The sequence below is a fragment of the Myotis yumanensis genome, unplaced genomic scaffold (genome assembly GCF_028538775.1).
Source record: "Myotis yumanensis isolate MYYU_CA2020_CCGP unplaced genomic scaffold, mMyoYum1.0.hap1 SCAF_20, whole genome shotgun sequence".
In the NCBI taxonomy this organism is placed as follows: Eukaryota; Metazoa; Chordata; class Mammalia; order Chiroptera; family Vespertilionidae; genus Myotis; species Myotis yumanensis.
Genome location: NW_027223771.1, coordinates 5611250 through 5621015, shown reverse-complemented (window position 1 = coordinate 5621015; position 9766 = coordinate 5611250). Strand labels below are relative to the sequence as shown.

The 9766-nt window shown below is 43.4% G+C and overlaps 1 protein-coding gene across 2 annotated transcripts in view; it reads left to right on the top strand.

Annotated features, from left to right (window-relative positions):
• The first annotated feature begins 1225 nt into the window (after positions 1-1225).
• CHD2 (chromodomain helicase DNA binding protein 2) overlaps positions 1226-9766 on the top strand; it is an 86132-nt gene continuing 77591 nt past the window's right edge. For both annotated transcript variants that reach the window (XM_070400663.1, XM_070400662.1), the window contains exons 1-2: positions 1226-1729; positions 2076-2208. In XM_070400663.1, coding sequence (XP_070256764.1) covers positions 2147-2208 — 62 coding nt within the window. In that variant the 5' untranslated portion in view covers positions 1226-1729; positions 2076-2146. The remainder of the gene's footprint in view (positions 1730-2075; positions 2209-9766) is intronic.

Here is a 9766-nt window from a genome sequence, read left to right as displayed (position 1 = left end):
ACCTAGATGCAACTTGTTGCTTTTGTTGGGTATAAAGCGAAAGTGGATATCAACATTGAGGAAAGGACATGGTTCTGGAAGATTATAATGTCGAGTAGGGAAAGTTTATTTGATTTCTTTTTTTGATGTGTGAATATTTTCTTGGGTGCTTTTTGAGAGAAAAAGTGTTGAACAATTTGGTTCTGGCATTAGTATTAATTTTGTTTTCCATAGATGTTATGGTTTTGATATTTAGGAGAATTTGACCTGTGACATTACTTTGATAACTTGTTGTCAGATGTGACCTATTAACTATTGTCAAGAATCTGAACATACTTAGAAATTGATTTGAAATACAAGGGAAGAGTTGGGGATATATGTGCTGTGTTGGTTTTGGAGGCCCAGTTTCTTGGATTTGTTATTTGAAAGGACAATGGTGGTTCCATATTCTCGAGTTTAATAACTTTGTTTTGCCTGAATCAATGTGGGAAGTAAATATATTGTGATCTTGAGATTTGGGGAGGGGGTGTAAAGTTGGCAGGGTTATAGAATGGGTTAAAGAATTTTGTGAAAGTACAAAGAAAAATTGAAATTCTCAAATAAAAACGAGTTGCGTTAATTTTTGCGCTAATGCAACTGAACACTAGGGAGGCGCTCTTGAGTTGTACCCCTTTCTTCCAGTTGGGATGGAAAATGCCCCCTAATTTGGTCTTTAGATAATTTTAGGCTTCCTAAAGAAGTCAAACTGGAATTTAATCTATGAAATTGAGATTTTGCTTTTATTTAGAAACCATTTTACCCTGGGTGGGGTTAATTTTTAAAAACGACTAATATTAAAATGAGCTTAACATTTTCTCAGAATTATCCCTTTTTCAAAATGGCTCTATAAAACACCACTTCCTGCCCAGAAAGGAAGTTATTTTAGCCCAAGGACTGAAATATTTAGCAGATCTTTAGACAAAAGGAACAAATTACATTTCTGTCTGGCTTAAAAAGGGTGCTTGAGCCAGAGGGGGTTAAGAAACCCTCCCCCCTTCCCCTGATGGGGTGGTCTGGAGGGGCAGGAGGTGTGGGGGTGTGGGGTCCTCTGGCTCCCTGGGATGGAAGATCTTTTTTTTTTCTTTCTTTCTTTTTTTTTTTTTTTTTTTGGTGGAGATGAAGGGGTGGGTCTATGGTACATCACCTGAGTTGTGGGGTAAATGTAGAGAGTGTCAATCAAAGGCAGAGCTCTCAGAGCTGGGAAGGAGGCTCTAGATGGCGGCTGTGCCTTAGAGAGAGCGCGCTCAGCTCCCTGCCTTCGCCTCACTTTACGCAACTTTCCCCAACTTTCGGGCCGCCCCAGGGGGCCCCCGCAGCCCCCTGCCTCTCCTAGAGACGGACTGGGGTCGATTGGAACCCCTTTGAGGGGGAAAAGCAGCTTTTTGGGGCTTTCTTTTCGTGCCTTGTTGGAAAGAAGCAGCCGTACTGGGAGCGCAGGTCGTTGTTTTTTCCAGCTCAGAAGCCATGGCGCACCTCCATTTTTGTGCGCTCTCCTAATGAGGCTTTTTCCCTCCCGTTCCCGTCTCGGTATTAATTGTTGCTTTATTTTTTTTGGACCCGTGAACAGATCGGAGGATTGTTTTATTTATTTTTCGGGTTTTTTTTTTTTTTTCACGGAGGATTTCGGTGTTTTATTTTTCATGGTTTGGGACCCGATCTATTTCTACCACTAGCTAGGACTCTCTGGCTTTGGACCTACTACATGGATCAGGTAAGTTCGTGATCATTAGTGATCATTTAAAGGATTTATAGCTGAAAGTTGGCTTTATTTTCGGTAAAGAAGAGAAATTCCTGGATGACGCAATAAGATAAAGAGCTTGTTATTTGTATCCAGTGTGTTACTTTGAGAAACTTTCCGTATTGATAAGGGATGATTCCCCCTGTTCCCTGGGTCCTGCCTTTTTTTTTTTTTAAAGGTAAAACTAGAAATAATTTTGTTTTTCGGTGCTTCACCGCTGTTGTATTATAACAATATCGTGACATGGTCAGGACTTTGTTCCTGGTCATAAAACCATCGATAGAAGCCGGGACCTTACCTCTCTTTCAACTTTTGACAGTAAATACCTGGGCACAGGACTTCAAAGCAAACACAGATTTCCCCTCCCCCTTAATATTTAAGAATTAAAAGATGATGAGAAATAAGGACAAAAGCCAAGAGGAGGACAGTTCGCCACACAGCAATGCATCGAGGTATGGAGCTATCAACTTTCTTTCTTTTTTCTTTTTTTTTTTCGGGGGGAAACCTCAGCTTACATTGTTTACCTTGACAGGCCAGGGTAGCTGTCTGTGTGATTTTAAGTATTTTACTAATTTGGGTTCGTTTTTTTAAAGCGTGACCTTGAGATTGCTAATATGCCACACCCTAATTTTTTGGTAGCAATTTATGAAAGTTGAGTTGACTTAAGGCCTCTTACAGCAGTCGAAAGGTAAGGTACCTTTATTCGAGGGGGACTTTTCGGTGAACTGCAGTGTTTCTGACAATAAATTTCAGGTTTTAGGTTTTCGGGCTGTAGAAAAATGACCTTGTCGGTTTAGCCATTGCTGCATTGCACCATTTTACATACAAGGCGAATTTTTTTCTTTGAAGAAACTAGGATACCCCAACTTGTAACCGAAGGCCATAGAGGAGCCTTGTGGTAGTAAATTATAGTAAATAGACATTTGAGAAAGTTATATGAATGAAAAAATGTACATTTTAAAGTGAAATTGCAAAAAGGACCCTTTGACTGATGCCTCTCAGTTTACATTTTTACTTCATTCTCTATTTCTTTTGATACCTTGGCCATTTTAAGACATTTTGATAGGATTTATCAAAACCTTGAGTTCGATGGTTACAGTTCCTGCATTTATGAAATTAAATCCGATCCCAGAAATCCAGGAGTACTCTTTTAATATCCTTCTTTTCTGCTTTGTGATTGTTACTGAGATTAAAATTGTATATTTTACTTGTGAAATATTTAAGGCTCACATTTGCATGCTTATATTCAGACAATGCTCTTTCTGGTGGTAGATTGAGTAATATATGATCCTGGCACTTTAGTTATAGCTGCTTTACATTTATTGATTTATTTCAACAGTGTCTCCTGGAATGCTTTATCCTCGGAAGCTTACACATGTACTGTTCCCATCATGATTTGTTTCACATTTGCTGGAGTGCCTTGTTAGTGACTAAGGAATAAAGCTGCTGAGATGTTTTGTATGATCTGTATATTAATTTTAAAAGCACATGCATGCATTTCTGGATGTGTGTGCTTGTAAATTGTCACGTTACGAATTTGAAATCTTGGAGTTAATAAGGATGTGATTGATTATATGATTTTTCTTTCTAATTTGGTTTTACTTTTGTAATCTTATATAATATGCTTTTTTACTATCAGGATGGTGAATATGAAAGTTTTTAATGTAGTTTATTACAAATGATGAATTTTATTTGTTTCGTTAGACCTCAGGTATTTTGACCTTTGCTTTCACAAATACCTTTCCACATTCTTTTGCAAATTGAGTTGTCACCTAGTTTGGACTGTGTCTTTTGAACTGAAATGCCCTTGTAATCACCTACCTTAGATTTAGGGCAGAAAATTGCTCTATTAACCCCACAATGATTTTTTTTTTTCTGAAAAGTAATAGTGACTTGAAGAAACAGGAATCCTGACAAATACTTGACAAATTACTAAAGATTCAGTACCTACAATGGATACTCCCTTGGGTGTGATTTTGCATAGTCTCACCTGGGGTTTGGCTTTCTTATGCAAGGTTTGTGGTTAACCTTGATCAAACTCTGCTTTCTAATTTAAAACAGTCAAGCAGTGTTGTTATTCTTTTAATGATTTACTTCACCTGGAAATCTACTTTGAAGCTGGCCTGCACTTGCCTACTGTCAGTGGGGGGCTTCAGAAGCCTGCGCTGTGTTTTTAAATGCACTTTGTCAAGTGCATTTTGACTCGTGTACCTGATGAGTGTCCAAAAACGTTTGCAAGACTCCTTGATGAGACCATGGAGACTGACATTTACTTGAGTGACAGATACCCTACATTGAATACCTTGACACATGTACATAATTATGACATCACTTCCTTTTCAAATTGTAAAGCTCCAGGACTCCCTGGTGTTCTATTGGAGGAGTTTATTTTTTATTTTCGGTGGGTTAAGGTAGAGGAGGCCGTCCCTAACTCTTCCTTGGTTCCTGAATCCACCAGAATTTCCCCCACGAAGGACCTGTTTCCGTGTCCCAGAGTCTGCTGCAAAACCCACGTTTGCAGGCCAGGCAGGTGGAAGTTTGCAGGGTCAAGGCAACTTGGAGAATGGCTTGAGGACCTGAAGGGACTGAGTGCACGTGTCCTCCTTTTGGAAATAATGCAGTGCTTGCCAGTCATTATGTAACTTATTCTTTCCAAGTTAATATTTAAGCATAACATTATATATACTTTGTATAGCGTAACTTTAGAAGAGTCAGAAGTCCCCTTGCAGAAGTAAGATCTTAACAGTATTGGCTGCCTGTAAAGTTTCTACATATTTAAAACAAAGTTGCCGTGGTGGACCTGCACAGAAATGCACACCCCACACGTGTGTAAATCAGAGACATTTTGGGGTAACGGTAATATCTCAGGATGGAAGCGGGAGCGAGGGGAACCAGAATGGAAGTGTGTGTGCACACGGAGTTCTGTGTTCCAGGGCTCCTCCGCCCTCGCAGTTTATCTTTAAGAACTGAGACCGTTTATTAAGTTTATCTCCAAATCGTCTGCCTTTGAACCAGATTTATTCTGATAAGCCGGGGTGTGGTGAAAATCACCTGCTTTCCAACCAGCTTCTAAGCAGCGAGTCTGAAACCCCGGGGCTGTTGAGAAATGCTAACTGCAATTGCTTGTGGACTGTAAAAGTCAGTTTTTTCGGTGGCAGCCATTTTATGACACTGATAATTCTTAGGGATCGGGAGTTTGGAGGAGATGGCAAATAAAGCGATTTGGAACCTGAAATACCAAAACCCCTCTTTCTCCTCCCCTCTCCTCCTTTTGGTTCTCTGGTGCCGAAATAAAAAGCATCTCGGTACTTAGCGCGGACAGCAGCCCCGAGAGCCCCTGGCATCTTGGTGCAGGTCCAGCTCAGTCACAAAATGGCTGTTCCTTTGTGCCGCAGCGCTGACAGACATACTGCATTGCAACTGTGTACTCGCCAAACAGCAGGAAGTTGCCGTGCCGAGTTCAAAGGCCGGCCGGCGCCGGCGCCGAGAGCTGATTGGCTGAGCGCACGCCTGGTAACAGCAGGTCAACAGCGTCGGCCCCGCCTCCTGACGTCAGGCGTGCCGACGCCGATTTGCGTGGACGTCGCGACGCCGGCCGCGTGCGCAGCCCGGGCGCTTCTCCGCCGGGCGTGCGGAGGCCGGGAGGGGGTGGGGAAAGGGAGCGGCGCTCTGGCCGGGACTTTCCGGTGGGCGGCCACTTCCGTGAAGGGTCTTGCTGCGGGCGGTTTTCCGCCCTCCTTCCGGCGGCCCGCGCCCTGCAGCTGGGATTCCCGTGCCCTTCCCCGCGAATGGTTTTCCTCCTTTAGAAAAACAGCTTTTGCTTTGGAGAAAGTGAAAAGGCGCTCGTAGGAAGCCTTCCGAGCGCGTTGAACAGTTTTCGCTTTCCCCTCCCCCATCCTCCCCCACTTTTCTGTTCAGTGTGATTAATTTTGTTACCATTTCGCTGCCAGAGGAGACATTTTTATTTCAATGGAAACGTGTTAGCGGGCGTCGGTGCTGTTTGAACAAGCACATGGCCCTTAAACAAAGGGACGATTATTTGAACTTGTCCCCGTGTATTTTTTCTCGGTCCCCTGCCTTCCCTGCATTGGCATTTGATGGAAAAAAGCGCAGGTCAGTATGTGCAGAGGGATTTGCTTTCAAGATAGAGTGAAGTAGAAAAATATCGGGAGTTTACACGGAACTGTAAATAGTGGGTTTAACTTAAGAAGAGGGAATGCTGGTGCAGCCCGGCCCGCGTGGCTCAGTGGGTAGAGCGGCGGCCCGCGGACTGAAGGGTCCAGGGTTCGAATCCGCAAGGACACGTGCCTCCTAGGTTGCAGGCTCCTGGGGTGAAGATTATTTTAAAAAAACACAAAACAAAGAAGAGAGAATCCAGCATTAGGCATCCATTATTATGCAAACAGGTGTTAGGAAACAAAGTGATGAACACGTGCTAAAGAAAAGTGACTCCCGAGTTTAGCTTATATTGCAATCACTTGGCAAAAGCTTGCAAAACATCTCAAGGAAATTTTAATTCCGTCCCCATTCAGGGAATTTTTATTCGGTCCCGAGAAATGTGAAAACACTCCGGTGATAATCGTGTTCTGCCTTGTTTGGAAAGATTTCTGGTTAAAAATAAATCTCAGTTCACCAAATGACGACATACAGGCACGAGTAATGAATTTAAGCATGAAGGCAAGAGTCAATGTTTTTCTGTTGTACCGGGCGACACGATTTTTCCTATGTCACTGGAAAAATCCCATATTTTTTTTTCTTTTTTTGAGCGTGACAGGAGTGAAATTTCATGTAGTTGGCCATAGGTCAGCAATTTTTTTCAGTAAAATATCTTCAAAAGAGATGTGGCCCTTCTGAGTGTAGGTAGAATGTTTAGCTGGGCATATATTAAGTTTCTGAGTGAAGTTTACAAAAGGTAAAATTCATTCTGGTAGGTTTTGTAGGTTCTCATCATTGTGGTATGTAGGCGGAATTCTTTGGATTTTTTATGGAAAATGTAGGTGGATCTGGGTTTTCAGACTTGCTCATCAAAGGTTCTGTAAGTGATTTTTAAAACCTTATGGTCAAGTAAATTATAACACACTTGGTAGCCTCAGTGACGAATTCTGCAGAACGTGATCATTCACTGGTGTTTCCAACCTTTTAAAAAGTGCATGTGCAGCAACAAGAACAAAGGTTTTTTAAAAGGTTTATTGAGGTTTGTTGTCACATTTTCACGTTCGCTAAATTCCTTTTCGTATTTCCTTACGCTCCTAAACGCGGGATAGAATTAAGTAGCGTTGCAGTCCTGTTCCAGGATCAAAACTATTCTGCTGAAGATGTTTTGCCCCATAGAATAGATGTCACTACTCCCTGAGTTAAAATACAGCTGATAACATAGCAATTCATCTAGGAACTGTATGCATTTAATTATCTTTTTAAAGAACCAGCATATTATTGGGTCTGGTTCTGGAACCTCCTCTGTGTTTTCCTCCCCTGTTCGCCCTGGAAAAGTGTCGGTAAAGCTTTCCTCTCTCGCTCGTTTGGACTCTTGCTTTGAAAACCTACCGCTTCCTAAATTGCCATGTGACTCTCTGGAGAGGAACACCTTTTGCAAAGATTACGTCGCCACAGGAGGGTGGGCAAACGAAGGGTTTTAGTTGTAAGTGTGTTAGCAGGCTATTGCATTTCACCTGACAGTATCTGAATCTCACAATTTAACAATTAGTGCCGCCCGCCCCCAACCCCCTGTCCCCCCATCCCCCTGTCCCCCCACCCCCTCTGCCCCCCCACCCATACAGCAATCCCCTCACATTTGAGATTCATCTTGAGGCCACCTGAGATTTCCAAACTCCTCTCATTTCTCCCATAAAACGTAGCACAATAAACTTGTTCCTGATATTAAAAAATTGAGTGAGTGCTCTGGGAGACATCCAGTAAAATTTTTCTTTTTTTAATCCTTAGAATTCAATTGGCTTTCTTGAAAGCAGGGGGTGGGGGGTTACTTTAGCAAAGAAACTGTTGTTGTTTTTTGGTTGTTTCATCTCTTGTTTTTATCATTAACACAGACCACCCAGGTGCGTGTGTTATTTTGTTAAACACCCACGTTATTTTGTATGCAAATACAAAGAGCTAGGTTGGCTTACTTCTGCTGGGTGCTTGCCGCTGAGCCATTTCCTCCTGCATCCCAGCCGGAGGGGGCTTTGAAGTCAAGTTTATACCAGGGCACAACTGACTCATCGAATGCCAGGGCTGGAGCACATTGTTTATATGTCTGTTGGGACTTTTCTGCCTCTTCAGTCTAAACTTGGATTGGTAGGGCAAGTGAAAAAGCTCCTATGCTGTCTACCTGTGTATTTTATCTTTGCGGGACAGGGCGTTGCTTTATGAAATAAATACCGGAGAACAGAATTGTATGGAAGCCATCCATGCTACATTTCTTTCTTTTTAAAGGTATTTTTACTGATTTGAGAGAGAGAGAGAGAGAGAAGGAAACATTAATGATAAGAGAGAATCGGCTGCACGCCCCACACTGGGGATCAAGCCTGCAACCTGGGCCTGTGCCCGACCGGGAATTGAACCGTGACCTCCTGGTCCAAGCTCAACCACGGAGCCATGCCGGCCGGGCCATGCTACACTTCTTTTTTTTTTTTTTTTAAATATATTTTATTGATTTTTTACAGAGAGGAAGGGAGAGAGATAGAGAGTTAGAAACATCGATGAGAGAGAAACACCGATCAGCTGCCTCCTGCACACCCCCCACTGGGGATGTGCCCGCAACCCAGGTACATGCCCTTGACCGGAATCAAACCCTGGACCCTTCAGTCCGCAGGCCGACACTCTATCCACTGAGCCAAACCGGTTTCAGCCATGCTACACTTCTTAAACAGTTCCAATGTAGCATGTTACCGTGAACACATTCGGTTAGGAGAGACCAGTTTTGGTATTTCATCGACATCTTCTGGACTGGATTTCATACTGAAAGGGTTTAAAGTCTCTTTTCTGGAGAGTCCCCATGGTTGGGGGGTGGTGTGGTCGCCCGGGTCTTCGTGGGTGAGTGTTGTAGAAAGGTCCGGGGAGAGGCATCGTGCTAAGGATAGCCCCGATTTTATACTTTGGTTCCAGTTCTCGTGAGTTGTCCTGTCATTTGTGATGCGTTTAACTGCTCCCTCGGAGTCTGGCAGGAGCTGTGTACATCATGGGCACCAGTGCAGTGTGTACATCAGAACGGAAAACTTTCTCCCCAATGTAGGCCAGTGAAGTACTCGTTGCTGGACTTGGAATTTGCTCTTTTCTAACATATGGATGATGATCTTCATTAGGTTATTCTGATTAAATAATATGCCTATAAAGCCCTGGCCGGTTTGGCTCAGTGGATAGAGCGTCAGCCTGGGAACTGAAAGGTCCCGGGTTCGATTCCCGTCAGGGGCACATGCCTGGGTTGTGGGCTCGATCCCCAGTGGGGGACTTGCAGGAGGCAGCTGATCCATGATTCTCTCTCATCATGGATGTTTCTATTTCTCTTTCCCTCTTCCTTCCTCTCTGAAATCAATAAAAATATATTTTTAAAAAATATGCCGATAAAGTGCTTAAACAAAGAGCCCAGCCCGGTCCATAGAAAGTGCTCCATAATTGCAAGCGATTAGCAATGTTAATTTATTCCCTATGCTTCATCTCCATTCTTAGCCTTTTGCACTTTTTAAAAAAATCCTCACCTGAGCATATGCTTATTCTATTTTATTTTTTAAATTGATTTCAGAGAGGAAGGGAGAGGGAGAGAGAGAGAGAGAAACATCAGTGATGAGGGAGAATCATGGATCGGCTGCCTCCTTCACGCCCCCTACTGGGGATCGAGCCCACAACCCTGACATGTGCCCCGACTGGGAATCGAACCCAGGACCCTTCAGCCCACAGGCCGACGCTCAGTCCACTGAGCCAAACCAGCTAGGGCACCTTGACACCTTCTCAGCACCTTGATGAGAGCCAGGCTGTCCCTGAGGGCGGTGACTGGTGTCCTGGTCTCCCACAGGGGTC